General features: G+C 36.1%; 1 protein-coding gene across 6 annotated transcripts in view; it reads right to left on the bottom strand.

Moving 5' to 3' along the window:
* DOP1A (DOP1 leucine zipper like protein A) overlaps positions 1-17645 on the bottom strand; it is a gene marked incomplete at its 5' end in the record, with an annotated part of 84688 nt that overhangs the window by 2081 nt on the left and 64962 nt on the right. For 3 of the 6 annotated variants that reach the window (XM_081094396.1, XM_081094398.1, XM_081094397.1), the window contains 13 exons: positions 458-517; positions 1608-1737; positions 4450-4614; positions 5609-5664; positions 6687-6823; positions 7851-8003; positions 9314-9375; positions 9516-9665; positions 9921-10030; positions 10890-10969; positions 11143-11287; positions 11440-11506; positions 17433-17537. In XM_081094396.1, coding sequence (XP_080950522.1) covers positions 458-517; positions 1608-1737; positions 4450-4614; positions 5609-5664; positions 6687-6823; positions 7851-8003; positions 9314-9375; positions 9516-9665; positions 9921-10030; positions 10890-10969; positions 11143-11287; positions 11440-11506; positions 17433-17537 — 1420 coding nt within the window. The remainder of the gene's footprint in view (positions 1-457; positions 518-1607; positions 1738-4449; positions 4615-5608; positions 5665-6686; positions 6824-7850; positions 8004-9313; positions 9376-9515; positions 9666-9920; positions 10031-10889; positions 10970-11142; positions 11288-11439; positions 11507-17432; positions 17538-17645) is intronic. The other 3 variants (XM_081094399.1, XM_081094401.1, XM_081094400.1) reach the window with 1 other exon arrangement.

Here is a 17645-nt window from a genome sequence, read left to right as displayed (position 1 = left end):
TTGGCTGACCATACCACCTTTAGTTCCCTAAATCAAACGACAATTCCATAGTAATTAGAGCGTATTAAACATTATCCTAAAGTAAAATGAATATATTTGATCCCTCTACATGAATATTTTCCAGTGTAAGAGAACTAAGGTTAACCTTTTGTTTATGCTCCTGTCTTAGTTGAGAGGGACTTAACTAAACGCTTCACTAAGAAGAAGGACTTGTCTTAGTGTTCTGCTCTTAATCAGAATCACCTTCCTCAATAATAAGTAAAATTAAAAAGTCAAACACGTTTCCATACAAACGGTTTCTCCTTTCACTTCGCCAATCTATACTTGAAGAAAGACTTCCTTCCTTTTTAACTCAGTTGTCATGGTTGAAATTCAGACCTGGGTTTATGTCTCAATATTTGGTACAGATGTGGCAACTTTTGCTGCCATATTACAAGCATCAAAAAGCCACCCTCACCTGATGCTTGGTCATCTCCAATCCCTCCAAAATCACTGTCTTAAAGTCCTCCTCCTTGTCCTGTGGAAGGAAAGAGGAGAACTCATAGCCTTTGTTCCATGAAAAGTATGCTTGGCCATGAAGGCCTTATTTAAAGTGTTTTGGGAATGCTTTCCAATCAAAACTGTTTTCTTACTCTGTGGGATAAGACTGTCATATTTATCCCTTAGATAAGGGAGGAATCTTATAAAAATGCTCAATAATGACATGCAATGATGACAGAGTATATGTGCCTAGGGGTCATATATAGTCACCTTGCTTCTGGATTTGCTATCATGAATATTTTTTCAAACCTGTGATATCAAAGTGGAAATACTTAAATCCTACCCTAAACTCTGGACCCAACTTTCATCTTTGACTCTGTCCTTTTACTTGGTCCCTAAAGAAATAACTTGATTTTAAATCCTTCAAGTACAACCTCCTTTTTAATCACTTGTCTCCATTCCATTTTCTATAATTTGTAGAATGTGGTTTAGGAGCTACTGCCTGAGTAGGGAACCCCAGAAGACTGGAAAATTTCTGAGCACTCAAAGCACATTCTGAAGACTAGAACTCAAAATCCCCAAATTGTACAATTACTTTTTAAATTTTTAAAGGCAAAATAAAAGATCTGTAACAAAGGCTCACTGATGGCATGCTAAATTCATTACAACTGACCCTTGAACAACTACAGGTTTAAACTATATGTGTATACTTATTTACAGATTTTTTTCAATAAATGCTGTAAATTTATTTTCCTTATGATTTTTCTTAACATTTTCTTTTCGCTAGTTCATTTTATTGTAAGAATACAGTATATAATTCATGTAACATACACATATGTGTTAATCGACTGTTTACATTATTGGTAAGGTCAACAGTAGGCTATTAGTAGTTCAGGTTTGGGGAGTCAAAAGGTATACATGGATTTTCAACTGGGCAGGGGGAGTGTTGGTGCCCCTAACCCTTACTAGTACATTGTTCAAGGGTCAACTTTACTATTTGCTTGGGCCAAGATTTCTATTTAATTAATCTGAAGTGTAATGAAAAATATAAAGTTCATAACACAATATAAACATGTTTTATAAATTCTATCTTACACTTAAAGACAAATTTAAAGGAAGTGTAATACCTTTGCCCTTTTTCGAAGCAGTTTTGCCAGTCGTACTACATAAGGTTTAAACTCTCGTTGATGTATGCCTTGCCTTCTGACTTCCAAACCAGAATCATCTGAGGCTTCTGGAATAAAGGCCCATCGGTACCTATGTGTAGAAGAATGATACCCATCAACATCAGGAACAGACTTGTGCCATCTAAGACACGTAACATAGAGTAGAAAGATCAAATCCCCACCACTTTCACAGATTCAAATGCAGCTATGCCCTTGTAGCCCTCACACCTTGGGCATGTGTCTTAACCTGAGCCTTTATCAGTAAATACAGATACTGTTAACTATCTCATAGAATTGTAGCAAGTAAGTAAATGTGTAAACTTGTAAAGTGCTCATCACTATTTTTTTTCATGAGCACAAAGGAAGTCCTTAACAAATGTTTCCATCCTCATTAATAGGGAACATTTGGCCAAGTGTACGGTGGAAATTTTGCCTAACTAAAGAGTAAGGGACAGAGGGCAAATAATTTAAGTAGGACTTCTTTCATACCTCCCTTTGTATTTTTTATTTTTGTCTTTAATAAGTAAAATTAATACCTGACTGTGGAAAAAAGTCAAACAGTACAAAAGGGCATACCAAAGAAAGAGAGTCTGCCTCCACTGTAGGTCCCATCAATACCACTAGTCTCGTGTATCTATCTGGAGTTTGTGCAGAAAAGAGCACATATTCTTACAGCCCTCCTCTTTAAAACAAGACAGGATTGCTTATTTCCATTGAATTATTTATCTTGGAAATGTTATCATATAAAACTCCATCCTTTTTATCAGTACCCAGTGGGAGGTGCTGATTTAACCAGTTTCCTAGATTTGTCCAGTTTCTTGCTTTTACAGAAAGTGTCATAATGGACACCCTTATATGACGTAGATTTTGTGCACTCCTGAGAGTGCAGTGGTCGGCTAATTTCCTGGGTGTGGTAGAATTACTGGTTTACTGAGGATGTATATTTTGAATTTGTAAATATAATCTCTTTGGAGAGCAACTGGACAGTATTTCAGTTTATACTTCCAACAAGAATAAGAATGTTTCTGTTGTTAATGGTAAAAAGACCATTCTGATGTTTATTTACAATTTCAATTGGAATTTCTCTTATGAGTATGTCTGGGCACCTTTTCCTACGTTGAGAAACCATTCCTTTTCTATGAACTACTAATCTCTCATTGGCCCATTTTTCTATTGGGTTATTGACTTTTACAATAAAGCGAGTTGGACTTTTATCATATACAGTGCAAATATCTCTTCCCAACTCGTTGCTGCCTTTTAAAAATGGTATCTTCTAGCCATACAGACTTAATTTTATTATGTAGTTAAATTATCAAATATTTTGAATGTCTGAAATACATGTTATGCTTAGAAAGATATTACTCTTTTAAGATTAAATCGCCATGTTACTCTGCTTTATATAGATTTATTTTTAAAGACCAAGTACTCTTTAAAAAACTATAGTTACTACTAGAGCATATTTCATCCCTTTCTAGTAATTGTATTTTGACAAGAGGATGAACTCATTTTGGTTCTCATCATGGAAGCTAAAAAGTCAACACCATAAGTATACTACTTAATGTTCTTCCTCAAGCCCTAAAGAGTATAGCTTCTATCACCTTTGTGAAGATAAGCATCCTAATTAATTTTGGCCACTTTCCTACAATTCTACTTATTGTCCTTTTCAGAATTTCTTTGGGAGTAACATCATTTTAACAGATACCCAACCGCTGAAATTCATCAAGAAATAGATGTATATGGTTTTCAAATGCAAAAAAAAAAATTAATTTACAAGTAGTTTATAGTTCTTACCAATACATTTAATAAAAAGTAAGCTTGTGAAATAGTTTTTGGAGATTTAAGAATGTTCAAATATAGAAAGATCCTGATATCTTTATTTTAATATTTTATTCCAGAAGAACAGCAATATATAGAAACATATTTGATCATGTGGATAAATTCTCAAATTATCTTAGCTCTATTTTGATGAAACTATCTTATATAGTTTGACTATTGAAAATTTAAATGTTAGAAACCATAATTAAATATTGAGTGCTTACGAATAAGGCATTGTGAGAACTTACATCAGTTTTCTCCCTATTCCCCTCTGCAATCTCTAGTGCAGTTCACTCTCATCTGGAATAAAACAGCCTCCATTCCAGTCTTGCCCATCTCCAGTCTTTTCTTCAAACTACAGCCACAGTAAAATTTCTAAAATGTAAGCCTGACCTGATAATAGCATTTCATTCCTTAATATGCCTCAGAGGTTTCCCACTGTCCTTAGGGTAAAGTGCAAATTCTCTCATATAGTTTACAAGGCTATATAATTCATAATTCAGTCCTATTCCAGCCTCTTCTTTCAACATTTCCAACACACCAAGTCCACTCCTTTCTAAGTCTTCACACATGCACCTCCCCTCAACTCTCACTCTTCACCACCTCAATACAGCACTGCCCTCGTGGCCTGCCTGACCCTCAAAGGCAGGAGCGGTCACTGTGGTGTGGCCTCACAGCATCTTGGATCACATGTGCTATCAAATCATCATGTGTTTATGTCTCTTTCACTGGATTGAAGCTGATGAGTCATGTTCCCCACTGCTTCCAGGGGGCATTCAATTTGTTGACTAAATGGTCTGTTAATTTTAATATATCCATAGAAATAATTTACTTCCAATAAGTCTGTTCCCTCACCCCTCAAAAGAATTATACTTCAATAAAAATATTTCAACTTATACAAAAAACTTTTAAATTAGTCTTAGATATCAGTGACCAAAGCAAATGCATTTTCAGAATATCCATTTAAAACATCCTTGCTTTTACTTACATCTGAAACTGAGGAAGATTTTCAGAGGGCAATGCCAGGGCCAAATCCAAAAATTTGCAAGCAGAGAGATAGAGGTTTAACCACCGCTGGCTGTTATACGACGTAGAAAACCCATTGCCGCCTGTGTAGGTTGTCTCCAGACCAGCCACAGAGGGACCTGAGGTCCTGTGAGCAGGAGACAGTGCTGTCAGCAGCTGGACCTGTTTACTAACAGGTAATTCCTAGAAAACCTCAAAGTGCCGACTCATATTTTTCATAATCATTTGAAAGTGTACTTACTAAGCAAAGTTATGACTATAATTTAGCTGTCTCAAACAAAACATTACCTTTTGTTCTTTAAATTTTCTGAACATAAAAATAGTACAGAATTACTATGTTACATCCAAAAGTTTTAAAACCAAGAGACCTCTCTACAACTCAGTGTTGTTTTGCAAGGGATTGGGGAGGACTTTCTATAATAATACACAGTTATTAGTACGGGGAACTCTCTTATAAGCCGAGCACTGCAAAAGAATAAAATATTCTCAAGACATAATGGTCTTAAAGGAAATTTTGAATTTATAAACTTATTTGTACAAAAATCCCTATATAAATAAAAATAAATTATATTTAGTCATACAATGAACTGCCTCTACTAAGAAGAATAAAATTATAATACATTAAAGTGAGATCTTCTGGAAGATCTGGACATATGAATAACTTAGTGACAGGTTACCTCCCAATAATATATTTTGCTGCATGTATTGTGGCCAAGATTTGACCTACCAAAACCAAAATGGCTCATGTACCTGAAACACTATTATATAGCTTTAAACAAAATTTGTGTCTAGAGGCCAAAGGCCATGAATACTGATAGTTTAATCCAATCTAAAATACTCAAGGAATAAGTGAAAATATATCCAAATATGATAAAGTAGATAGTAACAGACTAAACACAGGGTGTGGCAAAAGTGGGTTTACAGCTGTGAGTGCAATATTCTTGTATTATTTATTATACAATTTTCCATATGAACAACTGTAAACCTACTTTTGCCCCCACCCTGTATATAAAGTACTTAGATAAAACAGTACCTGTACTCTCTTAGTTTTAAGTAACATTCTGGATGAATTTAGGATACTAAACATTGTCAAGAATGTATTGAAATGAATTACATATTACCGTGAAATATCTTCATCAGCAGTGAGTTCCTGCTCCATCAGTAAAAATACCTGTACCTGAAGACCAGGGAATAAATGTTAAATGTTTTTTCAAATTGGAGATTTAATCCTTCTTGCAAGTTATCTTTAGGCTACATTTTCATTAATCTAAAAACGAATTTTAGGGGGGCAGGCAGGAAGAGATAATCAAAGAACTTGTATGCATATATGCATAACCCGTGGACACAGATAATATAGTGTGGTGAAGGCATGAGGAGGGGGCGGGGGTTGGGTTGAGGGGGTCAATTGGGGGAAAAAGGAGGACATCTGTAATACTTTCAACAATAAATAAAACCCCATTTCAACAATAAATAAAAACACATTTTAGGAAACAACTTCAGGATCTTTATACTTAGTTTCTGAAAATAAAACTAGAAATTTACCACAGAGCCTTGTTAATAATTTGGCAGAGTTGAGATAAAGGTATGCTTTTGGTTTGGATGAATATGGAACAGAGTTATAGTTACTAAAAAAAGAAAAATATTAAAACCAATTTCTTTGTGGGAAAATTGTAAATGCTGGGTTGTCAGAGCTGTGCATTCCTTTCTCTTTCTTTATTCATCTCCCTGTCCCCAACTCCCTCAGATGAGGGTGACAGGGTATGGTTTGGGGAGAGGAATGGATTAGTGTAGGGGGAAGATTCTCTGGGAGCATCTCTCTGAAGCCAGCTTAACTAGAGCAAGTGCTGCATTTTAGAGTGAGTATGTGCCTTATGTCAGTCCATTTAAATACAGCTACACCACCTCTCATCGCTTTAGAGGTGCTGCCACAGGTGGGAACCAGGCCTGGCAGCTGTGACAAAGTTAAACATTTAGTGTAGAAGAGATTGACTTAAACCAGATCAGACAAAGTAACGATTTACAAGTAGCTAATATTAATACTGTATATTAGGAAGTTTAAGCCGTATGGAGAGGTAATCTGACTTGTTTTACTATTTTCCAATGTTAAAACTGTCAGAAAAAGGCTTAACTAGAGTAAGCATGTTGACACTACCCGCGGTGCTTTATGATTTATTATAAATTGATTCAAAATGAACTCACAAGTTCTGTAATCATGGTAGGCCAGAGCGAGGTAAGATGTTGTGGAGACATTCTTAAAAGCAACACTCTGAAGAAGAGGAACACTTGAGAGTGAAGAGTTGGCACTTGGGGCAAACGGAGACTCTCCACTAATCTCTCTGAAAGAAATGCAGCAAATGGTCAATACTTAAATAACGAGAATCATTTTAATGTAAAACTTTTCTATATAATCTAGTCTAGTTTTGCTCAAACTTTCTGTGGTGAAGGACCAACTCTTTACAAGATTTCTAATATGCTGCAGGTTGATACTTTTGTAAACTATAATAAAAATGAATTATTAGAAAAATCATAAAGAAAAAGATATAAAAATACAAATGCCATTTTCTTCTTATTAGAATCAACAGATTCTGTCAAATTGTTAAAATGTTAAAAAATGCTTACTGTAAATGTCTGTACGGGTCCACTCTGAGTAGCCCTGATCTAGTCGACCTTTGAATAACAGCACTAACACTGTGGGTGCTATATATGCAACTTCAGATACAAGGGGTCAGGAAGGAGTCACTATCTTCTGAGAGAGAAATAATTTCATTGAGGAGATGGCAACTGTCAAGCCAGCCCAGTCCCCAGGCCAGCTGCTGTGGCTGGTGGCTGCCAAGCACACTGACAGAGCAGCAAACAATTCTGCCCCAGGGCAAGTTCATCCCTGGGTGGATGAAGTGCACTGACATCCTTCATGAAGGTTTATCAAAACCTTATTCACTCCATACCCTGACCCTAGACTACAGACTTGAAATGTTACTTCCAGCCAAAATTTCCTGGCTCTGCCTGTATTCTGGTCCTCTGATTAAAGGTATATAGACCCCTTATCCACAATTTAAAAATGCTAATACTGCCCACAGCAAAATAGTCTTACACCTCATCCTCAAATATGAATCCCTAGGAAATGTAGGTCAAATAACAAAAGGAACTACTTTACATACATTCTACAAACTCAGTGTTTGATTGCTTTTACATACTAGTGGTATTTTTTATTGTTTCAATAGAATGAATTTCTAATTCTACAACATTTTTCATCTACCTACACTTGGTATATTTGACCCCATATTACAACTTAAGGAAAGTATTTTCTAAGAAGCAAAAAGCCCTCCAGTTTGGAAGGTAAATAAAATAGTTTCCACTATTTACCTTGTATATCTGGAAGATATTTCTGGTACTGGTCAATTTCACTGCTAAAAATAGCAAATGCTAATCTTTTGAGAAGCATAGCTCTCTGCTCAAGCTCCACATCCCGGTTTGCAAAGAGATTAAGTGAACTACTTTGAGCCACAGCCACACGAGCTGAAAACAGAAAGCGTGTGAGAGAGGTTGTGATACAGTCAGCCAGATCATTATTTGTTTTTAAAAATGGCTAGATCAAGAGTTGAAGGAACCTAGGGTAGAGAACTTGGGCTTCTCTCTCGGGCAGAGCGGGGACTGGCATCCCCCCTACATACACGAGCCAGATTTGTGTAGGAACTGTGATGTGGAGAGACAGAAAATTTAGAACTATAAGTTTCTGAAGGTAAGATTACTAACAACGCCATTTTATAAACCCTTTAATATTTTATGCCATCTCCCTAATTTCTGGTCTGGCCTACCTTGCTCTCCTTTCTTATGTGTTGTCACTCATCCCCTACTCACTCTTCTGCAACCACACTGTCTTGCTTGCTTTTCCTTGAACTCACCAAGCTTGTTCCCACCCAAGGCCTTTATAATTTTTGTTCCTATTCCAGAAATACTCTGCCCTTAGGACATCTCATGGTTTCTTTAGTTTCACCTCAAATATGAGCCCTTTAGCTGTTACTTAAAATGTGCTGCATTGTTCTATTTCCTTCACAGCTTATTCCTTATTCCCGAAAATAATCTTATTAATGTGACTAAGGTTAGCATAATGCCGGGCCCATTTTTGTCTTTTAATAAATATTTGTTGAATGGATGAATCTGAACCTTAAAACAACGCAGTGAGAAATAGAGAAGCGAGAATATGCTGCTCCTTTATTTTCTGGAGGGGGACTGTAGTTTGTGTTTAAGAACTTGCGCAGAATCATACAGACTCACCCAACTTTGCTGCTATTTAAGGTCATTAGCTTAGTAACTTCCAAACTTAAAAACATTTTTAAAGAGCCTTTTTCTTCAGATGAAATATTACAATATATAAATATATAAAACCAATCAAGATAGAGTAGAAAGGGGATAGAGAGTGATTCCAAACTATTTTGGCCCCTCTTTCTTCCTTCAGAAGAGTTAAACAGAGCCCCAGGATTTTGAATCACTTGTCCCATAGTTTGGCTCCAACTGCCTGCATTTCCCTGCCTCCCTACCTGGCATTCTTTCATTTCTTCAACAATTTCTTATTGGGTACTTACTGTGTGCTAGGTTCTACGCTGTGGTCTAAGGAAACAATTTACAGACACATGGTCAAATAGTTTTACTTATTAATTATCACTATGCTGTCCTCTTTGAGTTTTAATATTATATTCCTATAAGGTACTAAGTATAACTTGACAAAGAGCGAAGTATAACTAGTAGTGTCTAAAAAGAGCAAATTAAGTAAGAATAGATTATATACAGGAAAGACACTGCTTAGGTTGTCATCCCATAATACTCACTCATCAAATCTCTAAATGTTGTCTTATCATGTGTCATCAGATTGTCCAGAATTGCTCTCCAACTAAAAAAGACAAGGATTAAGATATGTAATTAAGATTTTGTTATTATTATTAAAAAGTGTTCTTTTCAGGATAGTAATTCATTTCAACAGACTTTATGAGATGCACTATCATGTTGAATAAAAGCTAGACCATGACTTACTGATTAACACAAGAGGCATCCATCTGAAAGAAACTGGGATCCATAAAGAGGTCAAAGGCTTCTTTTTTCCAGGCTCTCCGGGTGTACTGATACCCACTAAGACTGCTGAGCAGCTGGACACAGGCTCGGTAACTAGGGGCATTATGTGCACTAGGAGGAAGGAAAACCACCTTAACCTATGTGTTATCATTTTAATCATCATAGTAAATTATTCATTAATGTTCACAGCTACCTAAAACAATGATAGGAAACAGAAAGCACCATAAGATAAATTTTTTTATCATTATAATTCAAGGAAAAATAATGTCATTTTGTGGTAATTCAAATAATGGCAATAAATGAATTAATTTTCTTTGAATAAGCTATGAATTAACTAATAAATCTACTTAAATAGTAATATAGTACCTGTGATTTCGGAGGTAGGGCACAACATAATGCATAATATTTACAAGTAAAGGAATAACTCGTTCTTTTTCATCACTATAGAAAACCATATCCAAAAGATGAGCCAAAACCTAAAAAAAGAAGTGAAGTATAATCTAAAAGCATTCAGAGGTGATTTTCATCTTTAAGAAAAAACCTAGAATACCTTAGAATTAGAAAAATCTAAAATAAGATCTACCTAAGCCATTTTTATATGAATAGTTTGATACTATTTGCTTTTTTTGTTCATTATTACTATAGGATATATAAATATGGGCAAATTTTACTATTTCTAACCGAGATAGGGAAGTATAGAAAAAGAGAGGTCAAGGTACTTTTAATGTGAGTGAGTAAATAGTAAATTTAAGATCAGAAACTCAGCATTCTCTTTTCCTGACCCAGTTAAAGGAGGCTTGGGGTAAAAACAACCAAATTAATTCAAATGCTCAAGTCCCAACTCTGTCAATTAATAGCTATTTGATTTGAATCATATTGTTCTAATCCTTGTGAGGCTCAGTATCCACATCTGAAAAGGGGGAACAAAAATGGCCTGCCAGACTATATAACAGGATATAAAAAAGAGCATGTCAGAGAATGTATATAAAAATGTTTGGTATACTGTAAAATACTCTATAGTGGCAAGCATTATTATATCATCTCTACCCCTCCCTACCATACTATGATACAAAAGCACTTATCTTTTTATAAAAAGTACACTTTAAAAAATAGTATTTGGGAAGTTGAGGAAAATCTAAGGTTATTATCACTAATATTTAAAAAACGAAATAACCTGAATACAAATTCAAACATTATGCTATACAAATTTATTCTATACAGTGATTTCTATAAGTACAAAATGATTATTCAAATTAAAAACTCTAAGAATTACTTGCTAATATTTGTGAAACTTCTTACTTGAAAGTTCATTTTTAAAAACTTAATAATATTTACCTCAGAAAGTAATGTCAGTGCGTGCACACTATATACAGAAGGAGCTATGTTTGAGGTTTCCAGTGCAGGTGATAACATATCTAAATAAGAGAAGATGCAGGTAAAGATAAAGTTAGATCTTTTCCCACTAAGAAAGCTACCTGCTAAATGTAAGGGAAAAGGGATGATTATGTGGTATTTCTAGTAATAGCTGCAATGATTTCTTAGTGAATATACACCTACACATATAAGCCTAAATGTTTGATATCAATACCTTCAACATCAGATTCCAGAGTGGTTCCGTCCACCGTTATTTTGGGAGAAGGCTTAACTTCAAGATTCCGGCGTAGCCATGTTGTCTGTTCCAAAGAAGAACCAGCAATTGCCCCAATTGCATCCACTATTTTATGAGTCACATCCTAAAGAAACAAGGAAAAACCACTATAAATATATGTACTTATATACAGGCACATGAAACTTCACAGACAACATTATTTGACCTTCCCATTTTAGTGTTGATGACACTGAGAAACAGAGTTTGGGCAACAGTCCTCAATTCAGAATGCCTTACCTGAAGGTCTCTTTGGTCTTTTTTATTTTCCAAACTAGGGTTTTTCATAATAAACTCATTCAGAACCCTAAAGGAGCCAAAAACAAAACAAAACGGAAATATTAAAGAAAATGATGCAATCTAATTTCTCAGAGTAAGCAAGTGACTGTGGCCTCATTTTCTGTTTCGTATGTTTAATGATTATATATATTGTATCCTATGACTCAGCTGAAATACATAAGAATATGCCATGAAAAGATATGTCCAAGGATGTTCGTGTAACAGCATTATTTGCAAAAGCCAAAAACTGGGAAGAAGAAAAATGTCCAACTCTCCAAAAATTCATCTGGAATAAAAAAATGCCCTGAATAGCTGCAGCGATCCTGAGAAAGAAGAACAAAGTAGGTGGGATCTCAATACCAGATATCAAGCTGTATTACAAAGTCACTGTTCTCAAAACTGCCTGGTATTGGCACAAGAACAGACATATAGATCAATGGAATAGAATAGAGAACCCAGAAATCGACCCGAACCAATATGCTCAATTAATATTTAACAAAGGAGGCAAGAACCTACAATGGAGTCAAGACAGTCTCTTCAATAAATGGTGTTGGGAAAATTTGATAGATACATGCAAAAAATGAAACTAGACCACCAACTTACACCATACACAAAAATAAACTCAAAATGGGTAAAGGACTTAAATGTAAGACAGAAAATCATAAAAATACTAGAAGAGTCCAAAGGCAACAAAATCTCAGACATATGCCAAAGCAATTTCTTCACTGATACTGCTCCTAGGGCATCAGAAACTAAAGAGAAAATAAACAAATGGGACTACATCAAAATAAAAAGCTTCTGCACAGCAAAAGAAACCATCAACAAAACAACAAGAAAGCCCACTGCATGGGAGAACATATTTGCCAATGTTATCACCGATAAGGGTCTAATCTCCAACATTTACAGGGAACTCATACAACTTACCACAAGGAAGATAAACAATCCAATAAAAAAATGGGCAAAGGACCTAAATAGACACTTTTCAAAAGAGGACATTCAGAAAGCCAAGAGACATATGAAAACATGCTCAAAGTCACTAATCATCCGAGAGATGCAAATCAAAACAATGAGGTATTATCTCACACCTGTCAGAATGGCTATCATCAACAAATCAACAAACGACAAGTGCAGCCACTATGGAAGACAGTATGGAGTTTCCTCAAAAAACTAAAAATGGAACTCCCATTTGACCCTGTGATGCCACTCCTAGGAATATATCCCAAGAAACCAGAAACACCAATCAGAAAGGATATATGCACCCCTATGTTCATAGCAGCACAATTCACCATAGCTAAGATCTGGAAACAGCCTAAGTGCCCATCAGTAGATGAATCGATTAGAAAACAGTGGTACATCTACACAATGGAATACTATGCTGCTGTAAAAAAGAAGGAATTCTTACCATTTGCAACAGCATGGATGGAACTGGAGAGCATTATGCTAAGTGAAATAAGCCAGTCAATGAAAGAAAAATACGTATGATCTCACTCATTTATGGATAATAAAGACCATTATAAACTGATGAACAAAAATAGATACAGAGGCAGAGCAGCATCGAACAGACTGTCAAACTACAGCAGGAAGGCCTGGGAGGTTTGGGGGATGGGAGGGGGTGGGTAAGAGATCAACCAAAGGACTTGTATGCATGCATATAAGCATAGCCAATGGACACAAGCCACTGGGGGGGTAGGAGGGGCCGGGGGAATGTCAAGGGGGCGGGGGGGAAAGGAGACATATGTAATATTCTTTTTAATACTTTAAGCAATAAAAAAAAGAAAAATATCCAGCAACAGAGATAAACTGTGGCATATTCATACAATGAAATACTAAACAGCGATGAACATGAATAACTAACTACATGAAATTACATGGATGAATCTTACTAACGTGTGAAGGAAGCAGACACAAAATAAATGTTATACTTATCATTCACAAACGAAGCAAAATTTATCTGTGGTGTTAGAAGTCAGAATAGTGGTTATCTCTGGGGAGAAGGGAAAGGACAGTAATTGGGAAGGGACCTTAGGGGAAATATGGTGTTTTATTTCTTAATTTAGACTCGTTATTATACACTGGTGTGTTTACTTTATAATAATTTGTGGAGTTGTTTACTTACTTATTTGTATGTTTTTCTGTATGTGTTTTATGCATCAACCAAAAAGTAAAAACAAAAAAACAAAAAGCCACACCCAAACCCCACCAATTTTAAATTGTGACATAGAAATCGTTCTTACCCTGTATGTGTAATATTATATATAATAAATTAAATAATAGATTATATTAAAATGTTTCCATTTCCATTGTTTGCTAAGCTATTCCACTCAATATTTATTTTGACTTGGTTTTATTAAGATAAATTATACGTATAATTATTTTCAAACTCAAATGTAAAGTTATATTGAGTAATCCTCATGTTGATTTCTATTTTATAACTGGAACTTTTTAAAGGATCAGTGGGATGGTTGGGAAAAATATATAAACAACCAGAAGTTTAAAAAGGGGAGTAAGTTTCTAGTATAACCGAACATGTCCAATTTTTGTGTGTAAATGCTCAATGTACACACATATTGAGAAGCAGATAGGATCCTTCAGTATCTGAGAACTGAAAAAAAAGGTAGTTGAGAAAACAGTAAATGTAAGGGAGAAGCTACAAGTCATAATAGATGTTCTTAAATTTTAATGAAACTCGCCAGCAGGGTTATTTGGTGATGATTCAGACAACTGTACATATATTCCCTCATTGAGCCTTAAAACAGTATAGAGGTGGGTAGGGCAGATATTACTGCTTGATAGAAAAATAGCCTTGGAGAGGTTTATTGATGTACCCAAGGTAACAGAGATTAGGGTTGGAAGTAGAGCTTAAAATATAAGAACCAGAAATCTTCATTAGAATGTTTGATTTCTAGTAATTACATCTCTCATTACTAAAATCATACACATGGGGCCCATGCTGGTTTTACTCAGTGCATAGAACATTGGCTTTGTGGACTGAAGGGTCTCAGGTTCGATTCAGATCAAGGGCACATGCCTAGGTTGCAGGCTGGATCTCCAGTAGGGAGTGTGTAGAAGACAGCCGATCAATGATTCTCTCCATCATTGATGTGTCTATCTCTCTTTCCCCTTTCCCTTCCTCTCTGAAATCAGTAAAAATATATTTTAAAAAATAAAATCATACACACGGGTAATCTTAACTTCTGTTCCAGGAATTGCAGACATCAAGTCCACTGTTCTTAGTCCACTGTTCTTTTTATTATACCTTCAATCTCCAAAACCCTTCAGTTTTTTTATTTAGAAAATAGCATGAGGATCCTGGGATCATTCTGATCCCTGAAATTCTCAAGCAGGATCTCTAGCTCGCTGTGGCTGGGCAGTCAACGTTACCCAGCTACTACAGGCTGATCCACTCTCTTCAAGCTGTCAGCTCTGTCACTCCACCTTCTCTCTGCTTCCTGTTGGAAGACTACAGTCCCACAATTACTAGGAAACATGAGGTCATCTTACTGAAGAACCCTCAACTCCCTTCTTCTCCACTTCAAAATTTTCTACACCATTAGCTGCCAAACCAGAACTGCTAGTTCTCTTAAGGACAATAAGGATAGAAGGTAATCTATATACATACAATCTATATACATAGATAGAATCACACAATCACATACATTAAATCAATGTAATGGCTACAGAGGCTGACTAGTAGATTGAAGTTCTTTGCTACTGGTTGAATTTATCCATTCAGTGTGATAACATATTGGCTGTCATTGACTACTAATGACACCATTAGACTATCTGAGGTAATGTGAAAAAGTTTATTTCCTTTCTTTCCCCCCTTATGTCTTAAGCAGTCCTTTTTAAACTTTAATGTGTACTAGATCATGTGGGAATCTTGTTCAAATAAGGATTCTGATTGGGGAGTGGTCTGGGGTAGAGCCTCGGATTCCACGTTTCTAACAAGATCCCAGCTGATTCCAATGCTGCTAGTTAAAGGGTCAACCTTTGAGTGGCAATGTCTTAGAGAAAATGCATCCTTTTTTCTCACTTTTAGACTTGGTGCCCTTCAATGCTTTCCATTCCTTCCCTGCTGTCTCTGGAATCTGGTGCTATCAAGGAGATTCTCTCTAGAATCTGCTGTCACTCTCCACTTACATTACACTTACTGAAGACCATCTTACTAAAAGAGGCCAGGCACTATTTAAGATTTTAACAAATATGTAACCCATTTAATCCTCATAACAACTCTATACCAGGCACCATTACCATCCCCATACTATTAAGTGACTGTCCAAGGGCACACGGCTACGAAGTAAAGGAGCTAGGATTTGCACATTCAGAATCTTTGCTGGTAACAAGTCAGGGTCCTCAGGTCTTCCTTACCATTAATATGACCTTTGAATCACATTTCCTCTTGCTACCTCATAATGTCTTCCTTTTCATGATTAAACACCTTCAAAGAATAAACACCTTCAAAGAATAACCCACACTTACTTTCTCATTCTAACCCTTTGCTGTTCACATCTGTGCTTACTATCTTGCCAAACTCCTTTCCCCTAAATCACCAACCCTCTCCAAATCATCAATAATTACAGCCTCTTATTTATCCTCTTCTTCCTTAATCTTTCTGGTATTACTTATGTCCTCTTAACTTCTCTGTTTTAAAACACTGAATATATTTGGTTTTCTTCTCACTTTCTGGTGTCTGCCTTTCTATCTCCTTTGCTGACCCCTTTACCTTCTTCTTTGTCCTGTTCTTTCACTCCCGTCAATAGTTCATACTCCCTAACTCCCACTTGAAACATAATTCCTAGTCTGTCCTCTTTCCCCTTTGATCCATCCTCCTACTAACTTGTCAGTCATGTCTCTCTTCAACACCTACAATTGGTCCACCCCTATCTAAGACCAAACTTCTTAAGTTAAAATGCAAAGTGCTTCTCTATCTAGCTCCCATCTCCCTTTTCATCCATCTCTCATTCCACTGCCTGTGCCCTACTCTGTAACCAAACCAGACAAATTATCTTGCCCAATATACCTTCCGCTTCCTGTCTCCTACAACCTCATAGAAAGAAAGCTTTCTGTTCCTACCATCTCCACTCACAGATTAAGTATTTATTGTGAACTAAGAATAATGGTAAGCAAAAGAAAACAATGTCCATGAAATCATGGTGCTTGAAGTTAAGCAAGGATGACTGGAATTTATCAAATAATCATACAAACTAGTAACATAAATCAGGAAAATTACTTTTTCCAAATCTGTTTATGCTCAGGGCCTTGAACTCAAATGACCCTCCTCTATGCAGTCCACTTCAGCTATCCTACTCACCCCTTCCCCCTCTTTATTTTTTAAATATATTTTTATTGCTTTCAGAGAGAGGAAGGGAGATGGAAAGAGAGATAGAAACATCAATGATGAGAGAGAATCACTGATTGGTTACCTCCTGCACACTCCTACTGGGGATTGAGTCCAAAACCCGGGCATGTGCCCTGACTGGAAATTGAACTGTGACCTCCTGGTTCATGTCACCCCCTTCCCTTTTAATCCACTGTCTCTCCTCATGAAATAACTAGTGTTGTAAGTTTTACACTAGCACATTTACATTTTGTATATGTATAAACATGATTTCTCCATCCCTGCCCACTCCTTTATTTACAGGCCTTATGCTATACATCTAGTTTTATACCTTGAGAATTCTTTGAGAAGGTAGAGATCACATGATCACCCAAAACATCTGATATATAGCAATTAAGACAATGAACATTTTTCTTTTATTCAAAACTAGAGGCCCGATGCACGAAATTTGTGCAAGGAGCTCGGCTCCCGCCACTGTGGCAGCTGCCTTGGTCCCTGCCACAGCAGCAGTTGCCTCAGACCCCGCTGCCATGGCTTCGTCCGGAAGGTCATCTGGTCTAATTAGCATATCTCACTTTTATTATTATAGATAATATTTTTAAGTGAAATTGCTTACCCAAGAATAAGGAACTGCCCGGGGGCTGGAAGACTCAGTTGTATAGAGTCTTTCAGTAGGATCAAAAGTGATGCCCAGCTATCCACTAAATTGGGCACTGGAATTCTGCAAGATAAAGATTTTTTTATATATACATATATAGAAATCCACAGTAAACTTTAATTTTCTTTATAATTTCATCAATAGTCTTTAACAAATTCTAATTTCTTGAAA

The sequence above is a fragment of the Myotis nattereri genome (assembly GCF_964212035.1).
Source record: "Myotis nattereri genome assembly, chromosome: 6".
In the NCBI taxonomy this organism is placed as follows: domain Eukaryota; kingdom Metazoa; phylum Chordata; class Mammalia; order Chiroptera; family Vespertilionidae; genus Myotis; species Myotis nattereri.
The sequence above is the reverse complement of the archived record's forward strand: the minus strand, read 5'-3'. Positions and strand labels throughout refer to the sequence as shown.